The sequence below is a fragment of the Passer montanus genome, unplaced genomic scaffold, assembly GCF_014805655.1.
Source record: "Passer montanus isolate IOZ18808 unplaced genomic scaffold, ASM1480565v1 scaffold34, whole genome shotgun sequence".
Classification (NCBI taxonomy): domain Eukaryota; kingdom Metazoa; phylum Chordata; class Aves; order Passeriformes; family Passeridae; genus Passer; species Passer montanus.
The window spans coordinates 1,352,312-1,369,636 of NW_024368152.1; the positions used below are offsets into that span (position 1 = coordinate 1,352,312).

The window sequence follows — 17,325 nt, forward strand, 5'->3', positions numbered from 1 at the left end:
AAGGAATATTGAAATGAAGTAATCATTCATCATTTTATAATGGTTATATCTCCTCATTGTAATAGTTTTCTAAGTACTGTGTTGTATTTAATTTAAATTCATCAGATGTGACAGCTTGGAAACACTGAAAAGAAATTTGAGAATTGTGTTTCTGGCACCATGACGATGTGTTCTGAAATTAATAATTTACATTGAATTGGGTAAATAGTGATAATAACTAGATTTAAAAAACCCAAAAAAACACTAATCTTCACCACTAAAACAGATTTCAGACAAACACTGTTGATTTCATCTTTTGAATTTTATTTATTGAATTTTATTTAAAAATATTGAACTAATGAATTGCTTCTTACCATTGACTGCATGTAAGGAAAAAAATACCTTCATTTGTAAAACTTCACTTTTTATGGCTTAGTATTTAAAAATGAAAGCATCAAAGCTTTCAGCGTGTTTACTACAGAGCAGTAAACTGGATGCCAAACTCAGAGTAGCTTGTGATTCTCTACACACATGCACATACTGGTTTATATGACCACATGAAATAGATTCATTGTAATAATTTGATAGATAGTCTGCTCCAAGTTGTCATTTTGCAGAAAGTAACATCCTTTCAGAGAAGATAATATGACTTTCCCTTCAGAAGAGCTGTAGGGCAAACAAAAATTTTTACCAGCTTTAGTAACTTATTAAAGGACCTAGAGTTAATATCTGTACATGAATAAATACCTTAAAATAAACATAACGTTAAAAGAAATTTAAAAATAAAAATATTGTCAAAAGCAAAGGACCTGAGAAGTCAGATGAGAGAAGGCAATCTTGACTTGGAGAACTTTCCTAAAAGTGACTGAAATAGACATTTTTGTAATTATACTCTGAATGAAAATTGTATATTATGAGATACTGCTAAAGGAACTCTGGTTAAATAAATTAATATATAAGCCTAAAAAACCACCCTAGATGCTACTCAAACTTTACTAAGTTGACAGCAAATTAAACTCCGTGATCTTGAAAGAAAAACTATTCATTTGGAGTTAAATTCAGAAGGAAAAAAAAGTGAAAATAATTAATCATTAATTTCATTATGTAGAAAATTGATAAGCCTAGATGCACATAGTATTTGTAATTCTGAAATAAATTGGTCAAATATGTAAATAAGCTTTAAAATATCTGAATAATGTCCTTAAGTGGAACACTTCCCTGTCTAGTCATATATTTGGTTGCTTTTCTCATCAGACAAAAAATGTTAAAATTCTTTAGCAATATAGTTCTATATGCATAGAACAGACAAACATGAAATATATGAACTATAATGAAGTAGTGCAGGATTGAAAGAAAGCCCGAAAGAATGGAGCAGATTACTAGAAAGTATTTAAGATCTTTTCAGTTCTTTGCTTCTTGGACCAAATCTCTTTGGACACTTCTGATTTTTTTCTCTAGCCAATAAAACATTGCCCATAGCCCATGTTGAAAAATCTCTCTCTGTAGTGATTATATTGAATTAAATAATTATTTATAAAATGTTTGTCTGTATTAGATTCACTTATGAGTTTTTATCAATGTTTGAAATACCGTTGCATTTCTCAGACTGTTGCAAATATGATGCAAAATTAATTTCAATTGTTATAAATGAGATATGTCAAAATTACTAATCTATGTTTCTTATTTCAGTGGTGGGACAATATTTTAAAGATTTATATGATAAAATTCCAATTCATCATATTTTTCTTTCCTTTCTTTTCAGCTGTATCTTGTGGCATTCCTGAGTCCCCTGGGAATGGCTCAGTTATAGGTAATGAATTCACTTTGGGCAGTAGATTGATATATGAATGTAATGAGGGCTTCAAGCTAGAATCTAGCCAGCAAGCAACAGCAGTGTGTCAAGAAGATGGATTATGGAGCAACAAAGGGAGGCCGCCTGTTTGCAAATGTAAGTGGGCATGTATGTCTAAAGAATATTTTTCCGGAACTTTCTCAGGAAATTCTTAACTGATGATGTTTAGGTTTTACATATACATATGCCCTGAAATGGCCATTCAGGAATGCATCATCATTTAGCATGTAGTAAAGTAGAAGAGGCCTATAAATTTGTTTAATTAAAAAAAAAATCTTTGTTTTATCTTATTTAAAACATCTGAATTGAAATCATTAGATAATTAAATTCCCTGTATATTTTCTTATTATGAATAATATGCCTTCACCATGATGAGTTACAATCAGCAATTATATTTTGGGATTTTTTTAATATAGATTCTACAGTAATAAAAGCAAAAATTATTTCTTAAAATATTAGTGTAGATGATTAAGCTGGATAAGAGTCCTTCATTCTTCATTTCTGCCTCCTGTCAGGAGCAAGCCTTATAGTAGACAAGTGCAGACTTGTCTACTATAAGGCTTAGCCTCTCGTTTGCATTGGGCAGCCACTGCTTCTCTCTGTCCTGCATCAAAGCAATAATTAAATGAGCCTGACTTCAACAAGACTTGAAATACTGATTAGGATATAATCTCAAAGTTAGTAATTGCTATAATATTATGTGTAAAAATTTTGAGTTAATTTCAAATTTTGATCTAATCAACAGCACATGTATGTGCCTTCCAGATTCTGAATTTGATATGCACCTTAATTCTTCAAACAAGTAAAATTCAACTAATTTTTAAAGAAATAGTAAAATGAGGCAAATACAATAATTGTGAAGTTATGATTTTGATGATTTTGAAAGCAATTTATTTGAATCAATTAATAGAAAACAATTGTTAGAAAATGTTCTTGAAAGTTAGTTTGAGAGAATTTCTAGGCATCCTTGATTAACAGTCATTTAACCTAATCTTGAACACCCTCCTGCATACTCTCTTTCAGTAATTTGCTTTCCACCCTTGCAGTTTTTCCCAGTATATATACAATCTGAGGCTGTTTTTCTGTAGTGTAAAGACCTTGTTTCATTTTGTCTCCACAGCGGACAAATAGAAGTTACTTTATACTTCTTCTTAATGGTTTGAAAACTTATTTTTCAATGTAGTGGGTTATCCTAGGTGAGAAGTCATACCTCACCCAGCTGTTCACTCCCTTTCCCTTTTCAACCAGATGGGAAAAAATGGGATAAAAACTCTCATGGGTCAAGATAAGGACAGAGAGAGGACTCAGCTTGGAAAAAAGTTAATTTAATGCATTGCCATTTAAAATAAGGTGAAATAAGCTTTGGAAAATAAAGGTTGCAAAATATCCAAACAATGCTTTCCTCCTTCTATTCCCAGGGTTGTGACACAGGGTCACCTTCATTCTGTTAGTTCTTTTCCTTATTCCAGCCAGTGCTAGGGGATAAGGAACGGGAGTTGTGGTCAGCTTATTAAAGGCTTCTCTCTGCTTCTTCTTCCTCCTTGCACTTTTCCTCGGCTCAAGCATGTGTCTTCTTTATGAGCTATTAAACTTCAAGATAAGCTTGCTCTAGTGTGGTCCTCCATCAGCTGCAGATTCTTCAAGAAGTACGATCCATCTGCTCCAGTATGGGCTGCAGTTTGGATATCTGCTCTGGTCCTCTCCATTGGGCTGTAGCAAAACACCAGCTCTGATATTTCTGTCTGGAATGCATTCCTCTTACGTGACCTTAGTGTTCCCTCTGCTGTTTCTCACTCTTTTTGTTTCTGCTTTCTCTGCCTGTGCAGAGTTTTGCCCTTTCCTAAACACCTTTTCCCAGAGGTGCTACCATCATGGCTGCAGAGCTCAGCCGTGTTCTGCAGTGGATCCTTTGGAACTGACTTGCCCAGCAGCCTCTCCTCATAAAGGCCTCCCCTGGAGCTGCTCACTCACCCCTGCCAACACCTTGAGTCCTGAATCCAGTGCACTGAGTCACCTTTTCTGTAGAGATAACTATCTTGTGATTCATTCTCACTCTTCCTTCCTACTTTTAGGACCAGTGATTCTCATTATTGTCCTCTGGACAACCTCCAATTGATCTTCACCTTTCTTGAAGGGCAGTGCCTAAAACTGTACACAGCAATTCTACAGAGTACATAAAGAGGATTATTGAAAACCAGCTGTGATCTCACAGACATGATATGAATTCCAAGCCATGTACAGAGGGAAGACAGTGCTCCAGTGAATTGAAGTGAGCCTCATTCTCAGAAAAATTTGACAATGTACAAAGCACATAACTTGAATGATTAATCAGCAAAATGTCAACAGATTTTTTTCTTTTTTGAGGAAAGAGACCAGATAAACTGTCTGGGATTAGATATACTAAATTCATAACACTGTATCTGCAGTGAAAAAAAAACATAAAAAGAAAATAAAAAAGCTTGTATTATTGAGATGTTCAAACTTAATCAGACAATGACTACCCTTTAAAATAAAGCTTAATTGCTAACATTTAGCACAGCTTTCAACATTAAAAAAAATTGTTTAGTATTTATAATAAACTAACAAAATATATAACACTTTCTTCACTTCCTTGTCTTCTGTTTTCGTTTTCTAAAAATTTATTGTTTGAAAAAGAATCCAATTACTTCTAAATCTAGGTGTGCTAAATTAAAGTACTAGTGATGTACATGACAATTTAAAATCAATATTTTCAGAATGGATTGCTATTCAGAGGCAGGCATGTGTTACCCAAGATTTCTTACTTGCAAAGTGCAGAGAGCTTAGACAATTTGCATATCAACCTAGTTTTTTCAGTATTGCTGCTGTGAGGAAAGATGTACTTAATCTCCAGAAACAGAAACATCTTTATTTGATGGGAAGCAAACACAGCACAGAAAGGTAAATGGTAAATAAATAAGTCTGTTTTTATTCCCATGTCTATTAAAATGAAGGTTGAAATCAGGGCAGTTTGTTTTGCAAAGTATCTCTGATAATATCATGCCTGAGGCAGATATTTGAAAGGCTTTTCTTTTTGTAAAAAGCATTTACATCAGATTTGAAGCATGAAAAATATGATTTGTGATGGTCATAGAGCAAGACACATATGCATCATGGATATTAGGCTACTGAATTTAATTACAGAAAATACAAAGCAACATGTAACTACTAAGAAAGCTTAATTGAATGACAAGTATCTTGCTTCAGTTATTTTCATAGAGATCCCTAGAACATGATGAAGGGAAGAGACCTCTCTATTGCTCTTCCATAGAGTCATAGAATCAGAGAATTATTAGGGTTGGAAGGAGCATTAAAGATCATCTAGTTCCAATGCCCCCTGCCATGAACAGGAAAACCTTCCACTAGACCAGGTTGCTTATGGCCTCATCTAACCTGGCTTTGAACACTTCCAGGAATGGGACATTCCCAGCCTCTCTGGGAAACCTGTTCCAGTGCCTCACCACCCTCATAATGAAGAATTTCTAATCTAAACTTACTGTCTTTAAATTTGAAACCATTCTCCTTTTCCTATCACTACATGCTCTTGTGAAAAGTCTATCTCTCATGTAGCCCCCTTAGGCACTGGAAAGCCACTCTAAGCTCTCCCAGGAGCCTACTTTTCTCCAGGCTGAATGATACCAACTCCCTCAGCCTGTCATCATCGAGGTGCTCAGTCCATTTACCATCTTTTTTGCCTTCTCTGGATTCACTCCAACAGGTCCACATCTTTCTTTTGTTGGGGGCCCTGGAGCTGGACACAGTGTTCCAGGTGGAGTCTCACAAGAGCAGAATAGAGAGGTAAAATCACCTCTCTCAGCCTACTGGACACACTTCTTTCAATGCAGCCCAGAATGCGGTTTGCCTTCTGGACTGCGAGTGCACATTTCTGGCTCACGTCAAGCTCCTCATCAACCAACACCCCAAGTCCTTCTCCTCAGGGCTCCTCTCAATTTATTTTGTGCCTAGCCTGTACTCATGTTTTAGATTGCCCTGACCCATGGGTAGGACCTTGCACTTGGCCTTATTGAACTTCAAAAGGGTCACCATTATCCATTGATTTGTTTACTTTTCAAATCCATGTCTCTCTGGCCTTTGCTCTTACTGCTTTCCTTTTCACAGAAGTATGTGGATGCATAACCTAGAATACTGAGTTTATGGTTCATTCTTCTAACATTTTAATTGGCTGAGATAGTCCCTGTAACTTCATTGCTTTTTTTCACTATTCCTTTAATACATTTATTAAAATATTTAAATCAGGTCCTTGACTGGTTTATGCTAATTCATCTAACATCAAATATTTTAAGAAACAGCTAATGGCACTTTTCAGTAATCTTCATATTGAAGATTTTGCTGTAGATGGGTTTTTTTGAAGGTGTTGTGTGCTGAGCTGTAACAGTGATGGTTCAGATATATTTTTTTCTAGAAATAAATTGAAAAATAATTATAAATTTGATAATTTATAAGTTTATAAATTAACATTTTTAATAATTTTCAATATGTTTGGAAAATATCCAGTTATAAAACTAAGAGTCATAAGTAGTTCTGGAATAAAACATTAGTTGTAGTAAAAATGCAACCCCAAATTTTCTAAGATAAACAGGCAAAGATTCACATCAACTCATTGTAAATATTGTGCCAGTGGTTTTTATTTGCTAATACATTCGGCACATCATACACATTTTCTTTAACACATCCTAAGGTCAGTAAGTATTTTTTGAAGTACTTTGTCAGCATTTGGTATGTAACATGGAGTACTTATTCAATGAACTGTAGTAAAACAGTTAATAAATTTAGCAATTTTTAATTAGTCCAGATATATTAGACTGATAACAGATTGTCTTGATATAGCTGACTGGATTGACAGACTGATGCTAATACCACATGATCCTTCTGTTTATCTGTTTTGAGGTTTTGAAGCCTTTCCTGTTTGAATATACTGACCAACACGAACAGCTTATTTTTTTTCCTTTGTAGCAGCATACTGAGACTATCAACTTGCTTAAGTGATCCTATTTTGTTCTTAGGTCTCTATACATAGATTCTGTAATGTATGGGATTACTTGGTTTCAATCTGTGTTGTAATTTTACTAATACTTGTGAATTTAAAGCACACTAGTATCTCAGATACAGTGCATATTAATGTTGTCCCTATTTTTAAGTTAATACTGAAGTTATTCAAAAGGTTATATTTGAAAAATGTAGGTCACATTACTGCATTAAGTTTACCAAATAGTAAGTCCAAAATGCCCTCTCCCTATTCTTGTGGTTGTTAACTACCAGCTGAAGAATGGCAATTAAGTATCACGTGCTCCTTGAAAATAATAATAGCAAGTAATACTAAATAGCAAGTTCCTGTAAGTGAGATTTTTCATCATGAACATAGTATTTATTTTTTTTTTTAAAAAGATAATTGCACTCAGAGTCAAAATATTCAGGATACACTTAAGAGCAAGATTCAGGTGTTTTTTAACACTTCCCAAAATAAGCTTTTTCATTAAGATTATTTTTCACTTTTGATATTTAGAGCAGTGAAGGAGTAAAATTTTTCACTGAAGTGAGACTGATAGGCCTGTAGTTTCCGGGGTCCTCCTTCTTGCCTTTCTTGAAAACTGGGACAATGTTCTCCAGCTTCCAGTCAGCTGGGATGTCTCCAGATCCCCAAGACTGCTCAAAAATCATCAAGAGAGGTTTTGCAATGACATAACCAAGCTCTTTAGTATTCTGGATGAATCCTATTTGTAGGAATCCAGCTGGAGCACCAGATCATACATAATTTCAGGGATGACTGGAACTTGATCATTCTCATAGTCATGGTCCTCCAGTTCAGGGCACTGAGACCCTCTTGGTGCATCATCCATGTCGAAGCAGAGACAAAGAATGCATTAAGCACATCTGCCTTGTCCATGTCCCTGTTTGTGAGGTGACCGTCCTCATCTTGAAATGGGCCAAGGTTATTTCTACACTGATTTTTGCCATTAATATATTTGAAAGAACTCTTTTTATTCTCCACCATTTTTTTGGCCAGCTTCAACTCCAGATGAGTTTTTTCCCTACAGTGGCAAGCAACATCTCTGTATTCTTCCATGATACCTTATCTTGTATCCACAGTCCTTGCCTTACTTCCAAGAGGAGATCCCTGTTCAGCCAAGCCAGCCTTTTGGCTTTGCCTCACCTGCTTGACTTTCAACATTCCTGTGCCCTTAGGGAGACAATACTTAAAAAATGACAGATGGATCCCAACACCTGCAAAAATATTTTCCATGGGGATTTTACTTACTAGTTCCCTGAGAAGTTTGAAGTCTATTCTCCTCATTCCAGAGTCAGGGTTTTGCTGGCACTTTTCCTCCTGTCAACAGAAGTTTTAAACTCAGCACTTTATCGTTGCTGCAGCCAAGACAGCCGCCAACCTCCACTTCACTTGTGAGATCCTGCCTGTTGACAAGCAGTAGATCAAGGAGGGCATCTTTCTGAGCCAGCTCCCTTAGAATCTGTTCTATAAAGTTGTCCTGCAGGACTTTTAGGAATCTTCTGCACTGGGTTGTACTAGCTGTGTGGTTCTCCCAGATAATTTTTGAAAAGTTTAAGTCCCCTCATAACGACAAGAGGAGTTGATTTGGAAGTGTCCCTTAGTTGCTCAAAATATAAATCGTTGACATCATCTTCCTAGCTGTAGGAATGACATTCACATGAATGGTTTGTCCCTTAGTTCTTATCCAGAACCTCTCAGCTGAGCAATTGCCAACAGAGAACTCCATCTATTCTATCCCTTCTGGGACATCAGTGTCATCCCCTCTCCACCTGTTGCCCTTTCTGCCATGCCTTACCCTTCCTAAAGAGCTTGTAACCATCCAAGAGGGCACTCCAGTCACAGGACTCATCCCACAGGGTTTAATTTACACCAGTGATATCAGACCAGGACTGGGGCAAAGCTTGGAGCTCATTTTGTTTTACTTATACTGTGTGCATACGTAGAAACATTTAAGTCTGATACTTTGTAGCCAGCATCTTGTGAAGCAGATTGAGGGATTAGTGGTTTTTTCCTAAAGTTCTGGCACACCATACAATTGCTCATCACTGCCAAGCCTGGTATTTTCCCTTTTCCCATTCCAAGCTACTTTAAACTTCTGTCAGTGAGCCCCACTAGGCCTGTGCTACAGCTCTTTTTTCCCCTCTGAGAAAAGTGCATTCTGTCAGGTGTCAGTAGACCAGGTGTTAAGTAGATCATCCCATGGACAACAAACCCCAAATTTTTCCACTTACACCAGCCTTAAAGCCACACGTTGACCTGACAGATCTGCCTATTTGGGCTTCATAACAACTCTTTTTTATGGTAATTATATATCATTACTAATTCCCTGCTTAGAGTCTGTTCAGAATTAACAATATATGGAGATTGTCATGTAATTAAAATAGATAATCTTAATCATTATTTCAAATTGTATTTATGTTTTCTGAACCTGTATTTCATGTAAATAAATATTATTCATACAAGTTAATTTAAAAATGTCTGGAGAAGTAACAGAACGTTTTCACATCTGCAAGAAGTTGACATAATCCCTTACAGAGTTTCATGTATGCAAATGAGAATTTAAATAGTGTCTAGACCATAATTTCCAAGAAACTGACCATAAGAGAAAATTTGATGCACTCATTCACAAGCCATGTGCACAAAATCAAGCATCTGTTAATAGTCACTTTTTTGTTTCTTGAAGGATGAAGAATTTAATAAATCAAAATCAGTCCCGTAAAATTAATTTTTTTAAGCAGCAGGTTTAGTTTATTACATCAACACAGCCTAGACATATATTCTGTATAGAGGAACATCTTGAATTAGAATTGTATATTTATGCATTAGAATGTGATAATTTTTTGTGAAGTGTGCTTGAAAATTTAAGTGTGGCTATAGATAAAGAAAGAATAAATTGCATACTGACCTCAGTACGTAGAGGTAGCATCTATGCAGCTCATTTACATATTCTGAAATAGCTGAGCCTGTCTTGAGATGTCCTGTAGTTAAGACTAAAATTTTTGCTATTTCACTAAATAAGAAGCTTGCTTTCATATTTGAAAGAACAAATAAAACTATTGTTTGAAAGGAGGAGTGATAAAAATGTCAAAGGTGATAGTCATTAAGTCCTTATTTAGACATATTTTATTTTCTGAAAGATTTATATGATTTTCACTACAAGATGTGAAAGAATGCTTCAATATGCATATTTTATTTAACAGGTATGGAAAAATGTTTCTTGGTTGGTTGTTCATAATCTTTCCATAGAAATGCAGTTTAATAAATACCTAAATAAATTAAATTAGGAAGTAGGAAGTCCTCTATTTGCCTGGGATACCATTCTTCAGTAGTCAAAATATTATGTTAAAGGCCAAAGTGAAGACCTATTAAGTTTCAAAGTGATTGTACACTGGCAATCCTTCCTAAGATATAAAAAAAAATCTAAGAAAATATTCTACAATTTCAGCTCAATATAACACTATAATCTGTCATTTGGAAGTTCTTCAAATTATTTCTCATTTATAAATACTTACAAATCTTCATATGCCATGTTCCATCACACATTCATACTTGCAATAAAACCTCTTTATATCTCTCAGTGTGAAGTCTACAGAACGTGTAATTATTTATTTACATATTTATTTTGCCAGCTTATTAGTCTTTTTCCTGGTGGCATGGTATGAATTAATTGTAGCATAAATGAGAACCATGCTCTTCTTTTTATTTCTTCATTTGGGATTTTTACACACTTCCTCCTCATGCTTTTGTCTTCCACTGAGCAAAATATGAAGAAACTAAATTTCTGCTACTTCTTGTTGATTGGTTGATTTTCCTTGGAAAGTATAGTTTTACTCAACTGTTTCTGGGCTAGTAGTTTTTTCTAAAGTATTCACTTAGTAAATCTTACTTAGTGACATAAACAGTGAGCAATTCATCCAGACTTTTTCTATAGCAGGGAAATTCTGAGTAACATGGTAAAAGATAAAAAATATAGTTATTTTAAATAGTCATAAATCTTTTAATAATGCTAGTCTAGTCATAGGTACATTAAGATAGAATTCTTGTCAATATCATAAATATTTTAAGAATTCTGTGGACTTAAATTGCAGAGCATCAAATTGAAACTGAAAAAAGAAGGTAAACTGTACTTCTTGTCTGTAGTCAGTAACTGCATTCTCTTAAAAAATACAAAATACAACAGAACTGAAGAAAACTCTAAAAATCTTCCAAATATCATCACTTTTTTAAAGTCTTCTAAAGTGGAATAAAATAATTTTCCTGTATACCCACAATATATAGTTTTATAGTAATTAGCATTTCAATGTGTGCTAGCAGCTTTTATGGCAAAATGTTCTAAGAACTTCAAGATTTGCAAACATTACATAGCAACATTTACTTTCCCTTTTACATCCACCATAGTCTGTGATGTGTTTTGTCTCTGAAATCTTTGAATAAATCTCATTAGAGAGTATAACTGTATGTCATTATTTCACTACATCCAGTAAATGAAAATACACAAACTCCAGTTCAATTTGTAACACTCACTATATGGGAATGATTTTTCTTAGAACTTGTATTTCCAAGATGACTATAGTATTCTAAGTCTTAACTTGTGAAACATCTGCCAGTAAGGCAAAACATTCAGCTATAAAGAAATATTGGGGCTGAATTCTAATATGTAAATTTTCCTTTCTTCACAGCTGTAACCTGCCCCAGCATAGAGACTCTTCTGTCAGAACACGTTGTCTGGAGACTGATTTCTGGGTCATTGAATGAGTATGGAGCTCAAGTCATGCTCAGCTGCAGTCCTGGATATTATTTATTGGGTCAAAGACTCATACAGTGCAGGCCTAATGGAACCTGGAGCATAGGCAATGAAAGGCCAGCTTGTAAGGGTAAGGAACATACTTGTTTACAGAATATCCTATGTTTTTTAATACATATATTTTCTTTTATAAATGAAGGCTTTAATAAACTATTTTGCTCTCACATTCCAATAAGTAAGAAAGTGTGAAATTTTCATTAACTTGAAATACCAGCTCCTTAGGTATTAAGTACAATGTGTTTCATACAAGAGTCAATGATGTACCATCAAGAAATCAATTTGTATTTATTCTACTAGGTGGTGCATAAGTATGTAGAAAGTACTGGGAGAGAATATTATTACTTTAGAAGATGATATTGCTTTGACCTCTTGGGTGAAGCATTAAAACTATACTGTTGGAGAAACATTCATATGAGCTTGTATAGTGTCTCCATATAAAAATGCCATAAATTACATCAATCCTGACTTTGGATGTTTAAGGTTTTAGGGAACCTTGGCAATATCAGTGGAATAATACAGACTTCAAGGGTTACAGTAGTAGTATACATTTCTCCAACATTACAATTATTCTTTTACAATAAGTTATTTTTTAGATTCTGTTAACTGCAATTGTGTGCCTTTCTTTTTGTACACACAGACTAAAAAATGTAGTTTTGATATGCTGCCTAATATCCAGCTACTATTCAGCTGCTAACAAGTCTTTGAAAAGATAATTCTTCCCCACCCTCTACAATTACAGAAATTTTATGTGAGTAGAAAATGTGATGATCCACATCAAATGCAATAAACCAAAAGAAAAGTATTAGAAACACAAGGAGTTGCTGACTGAAGAGATATTAATTAATTTATAAGAAAGATACATTGTTTTACCCTCTACTAGAGGACTGAATTGGATTTAATTATAGCAAACTTCATGCCCCAAGAGATATTCAGTAATATATCCATTGGACATGGATCATTAAGATCCAGAAACACACTATAGTGTATTTTTCTGGAGTTTACTTCCTCTTCAAAAAGTTTGATTTTTTTTTTTTTACATTAATGTAATAAATATTCAGTATTAAAGTTAGAAATTATAATGTTAGGCTAATCCCCAAATTACATTAATGTGACTTGATTGTAGTCAAAATTAGTCTTACTCATCTCTAGGCACATTATGTACATAAGAAACTATGATAATAAATTTTCTGATTATGACTGAGTTAGTTAACTGCACGGTAGCTGGTACTTGATTTTATACAAGTTCTAACCAATTCCATGTTGTTTTCTACAGTGAACGTTTAAAATACGTGAGTGGGACCTTGGGATTTCAAGTAGGAAGTTTAGTTGTGATCAAGATGCCATTGAAAGTAAACATATGATTTATACTAATGTATAAATACAGTTGAAGCTCTTGAGGACATTGGTCTGCATTCTAAATTACAGTATTTTTCTATACTCTTCTAGAAACAAAAGAAATTACAGAATGGTTTTAATTAAATTAGAGTTTGATACATTCTTGAAGGACAATTTTTCATGCGGTGTGCAATAGCTGTGGGTTGCAGCGGATGCTACAGAAAGTTTCTCTGGTAACTGGTTAAATCTAGTCCTTGGCAAAACCAGATGATTTATTATTTTAGCAAGCAGACAATCATACATGCTATATGCTTATGAATAGTAGTGGGAAATAAGAAAAAAGACAGATCATAACAATTCAGAGCATTAAATGTTAAAAAAAATATAATACTTTAAACTGACACAACATTTAAAACAGCCAGGGAAAGTGTATTTAAGGAGCAGCCATGGATAAGTACATATGGAATATAACCACAACCTTCTCAGGAATTCATATAATTCCCTTGTTCTGGAACTAGAAATATGCATTGGCTGCTGTCAAGATATGCAAGTATCCCAAAGAATTTTTAGTTTTAGAACATATGTTGCCATATCAAGCATAATTTTAAGTACTTTCTGTGGATTACAACTCTTGTATTTATTCCTATTCCATTTACTTTTTAAGAAAACACAAAGTGAGGAATTGTCTTCCATTCAAGAAAAAAATGAAAAGCATTTTCATATTTCAGTATGTTCTGTTTTTGTTTTTTTTGTTTTTTTTTTTTTTTTCTAGTTATCTCCTGTGGTGGTCTTCCATCTCCACCAAATGGAAATAAGATTGGAACCTTAACAGTATATGGAGCTACTGCAATATTCACTTGTAACACAGGATACACATTAGTGGGTTCTCACGTGAGAGAATGCTTGGCAAATGGTCTCTGGAGTGGTACTGAAACCCAATGCCTAGGTAAAACCCCCAAAATTTTGTTCATTTTGTTTTGTTTTGTTTTGTCTTAAATGTATCAAGAACGGGATTTTGGCTCTTGTCAAGTAACATTTTTGAATCAATGAAAAATAAAGGTACCTTAAATATGAAAATATTATGTCCTGAATATGATTTTGTGCTATTCTACGAGCATATATTTTTCCATTAGACATAAAATTACCTTTTATGTTGTTGTAACGCTTTTTAAACCAGTATGATTTTTAAGTGACTCAAATAATCCCCCATATTCACATTCACATTCTTCTTTGTGGGGCAGAGTGTGTGATGAAACTAAGCTTCAAGATAATCTTCAGTTAGGACTACTCCTGATGCATACCAACTTCAATTGAGGACTCAGCATATTGACCATTTGGTCAGGGGAAGCAGATAAAAGGCAGTCAAATGTGGAATAAAACCAAGACTCTTTCAAACCCTGAGACTGATATAGTTTGGACATGAATTCTCACCCCAACTCTTGCTCTCTTCAGATTCACTCATATTGGTTCTAGTAATATGCAAATATTAGCTAAACTGCTAATACAGACATAAGGAAAAGGTTCTCTTTTTGAATAACATTTGAGGCCCAGCAGTGGGTATATTCTTGGTTGTGAACAGGATATTTATTTCTGGAATCTCTTGTTTGCTTTGTCTGGCCTCATTTTTGCAAGTTTCTTCTTGCCTTATAGTTGAATGTACTCAGTTGGTCTCAGGAAAGAAGGAATTCTGCTTTCTCTTCACAGCTCAACATCACATAAAAAGCATCTTTCTTCTCTGGTACCTCACTCTGTCATTTTAGCAGAACACATAGTGTTCCATGCTTATCTTTATATTCAGGTGTACGTGGGAATGTCCAAGCACCTCTCCTGGGTGGTGGAGGAGTTTTGCAGTGGATCTGCTGCAACACTGTGGATCATATGCAGTCCCCTGGTGGAAGGCCTCAGAAATGCATCTGTGGGCTATGGCCTCCCTGTGCTGGACCCAGACAGAGCTGATTTTTAGCTGAGTTGGCTTGCTTTCTGGATACATTCTTCTCCCCAGGCTTCTTAGACCCGAGCTAATTGGGCATCTTTATCTCGTCTCAAGCTCCCGTCAGGTGGTTTAACTTTATGTCCAGATTTTCAGGAATTGGTAGAGGCGTATTTGGTGGAGGGGGGAGGTTTGGTGACCATCCATGAGCAATGGCTTCTTTATGCAGCTTGAATAGTGGGCAAAGTGCTACAGTGATCTTAGCAGTGTTTGAGCCATTAACATCTCAGTTTGTCACAGATAGTAGGCTGCAGCAGAAAGAAAAATAAAGACAGAATATTTTTAGAAAAAAGAAGCACAAGACCATGTAATTCAGGTCAGAATTAAGATTTTTATAGCCTTTCATTAAGTATTCCTGATTAACTCCTTCATTTTGCCACAGGAATGTTTGTAGTTCAATTTTTTTGAATACAGTTTTACAGTATGTTGTCTCTTAAGACACAGAGTGGTCAGAAGTAGTGACCATTGTCTCACAGAACTAATCTAACTTCTAAATGTCACTTCATTATTAGTGACTTCCCAGCAAGATGCAGTTGTTTCTGGAAAATTTTATGATAATGAAGAACACTCCTCTGGCTTGATATATTTTCACATCTAATTGTTCAATTTTAAATATGCTGTATTAAGAAAGATGTCATTTTGATGCAGGAAATCAGCATAGGATAGCATAAGCATAGGATATAGGCAGAAGCAGAATACACCAGTTGCTACTTCTGTTGATATTTAGAGCAGTAAATTAAAATAAACATTTTTTACCTAGGAAAAGAATTCACACTGAGGTGCTGCTTAGGGGAGTGTTATGATTCAGCATTACTGTTTCATGTGTGTAAGTTCATCAGTTCCACAGCGGAAGTGTACAGAAGCTTTGTAGCTAAAAACACATCAACCATCTACTAGTGTCAGGTTATCCCTAGACTGAGCCTGACTGACATTTTAATATGTTGGAACTGCAACTGTGAAGACCCAACAGCCCAAAACTTGTATGTGCAAGATTGTTTTCCACAGCCCTTTCTTCCGTTCTGAACATTAAAACTCTGTTGCAAAAGAAAGAGCTATTTTCTCTGTAGGTTCTTCCAGTGTGTTACACCACTCATTGCCAGGGCATTGCCTGACACTTGCATGTAATGAATTCAAGCATAAAGATATGTATTAGTATTCATTCATTTTGAATAACCTGAAATACCACTTCATAATCTGACCAATAATAACAGTGTTTAGTATTTATGTACTATACTTTTCTTTTTTGAAAGGCTATATGCAGGATAATTTGGCTGCCAACATATGCAAACTAAACAATACACAAGTCTCAATGGATTCTGTTACTATTATAAATCACTCTTGCTCATGAAAGGCTGGAAAAGAGTTTTTTCTTTCTTCTGTCTATTGAGAAATAACATGTCTATGGTAGTCATGACCTTAGATTTAAATAGTGTAGAGATGGAGAATTTTCAGTACATTACTTATGTATATATATAACATATATGTATATATGCGCTCTATGTATATGTAAGCCGTATACTGAAAATTATTCTGAAAGCTATTCTGAAAGCCAGTTTAGAAATGATACCTACTAAAACTTTCAACTCTTTGGGAAACAGTTAATAAGTTTATTAGATCTCATATTTAGGAAAGGTTATGTCTATATGCAACTTGAACTAAATTTATATGAAGTTGTCCTTTTCTTCTCCAAGAATTATTTGGTGCTGGATTTTTTCTAACTCAGACTTTACAAATTCCATTGAAATTGGTATATTTCTAATATCGCCTTATAAATAATAACTTTTTAATTTTTTTCCCACCTGATTATCTGCATTCTGCATTTTAATTTATTTTTACGAATTTCTTCCCACCTGTAATGAACATGGGACCCCTTGCAAGAACTATTACTCTAGTAAAAGCATTGCTTCCTTTATGATACTTCCCAATTCTATTCTTTTTCTAGAAACTTAGATGGACTTCAGTTCCTATTTGATTGATTTCATTGTTGAATGAAGCCCCATGCTTAGAACTGTTAAAGGCATGGATCTACCTCACCAGACAAAAAAGATCACATTTAGAGCTGGCAGGTTAATCATTACTTAGTCCTTGCTATTTCAAAATCAGACAGGCTCTATGGTGCTAAAAATATTATACAGCTTTGGGTGTGAAAGTAAATTTGAGTTATCTTATGCATGCTGCAGAAAGTTTTATTTCTGCTGCTAAGCTCCTTCCTGTCTCTCTTACACGCTTCCACATAAAGTATATTAATACCATGTTCTTCAGACACTTAATTTAGATGCAATTAAGAATACAAGCCAAGGTCAATGGAACTATGTAGG

General features: G+C 34.7%; 1 protein-coding gene across 2 annotated transcripts in view; it reads left to right on the forward strand.

Moving 5' to 3' along the window:
• CSMD1 (CUB and Sushi multiple domains 1) overlaps nucleotides 1–17,325 on the forward strand; it is a 1,056,650-nt gene that overhangs the window by 980,680 nt on the left and 58,645 nt on the right. For both annotated transcript variants that reach the window (XM_039715657.1, XM_039715658.1), the window contains exons 50-52: nucleotides 1,742–1,927; nucleotides 11,558–11,752; nucleotides 13,790–13,963. In XM_039715657.1, coding sequence (XP_039571591.1) covers nucleotides 1,742–1,927; nucleotides 11,558–11,752; nucleotides 13,790–13,963 — 555 coding nt within the window. The remainder of the gene's footprint in view (nucleotides 1–1,741; nucleotides 1,928–11,557; nucleotides 11,753–13,789; nucleotides 13,964–17,325) is intronic.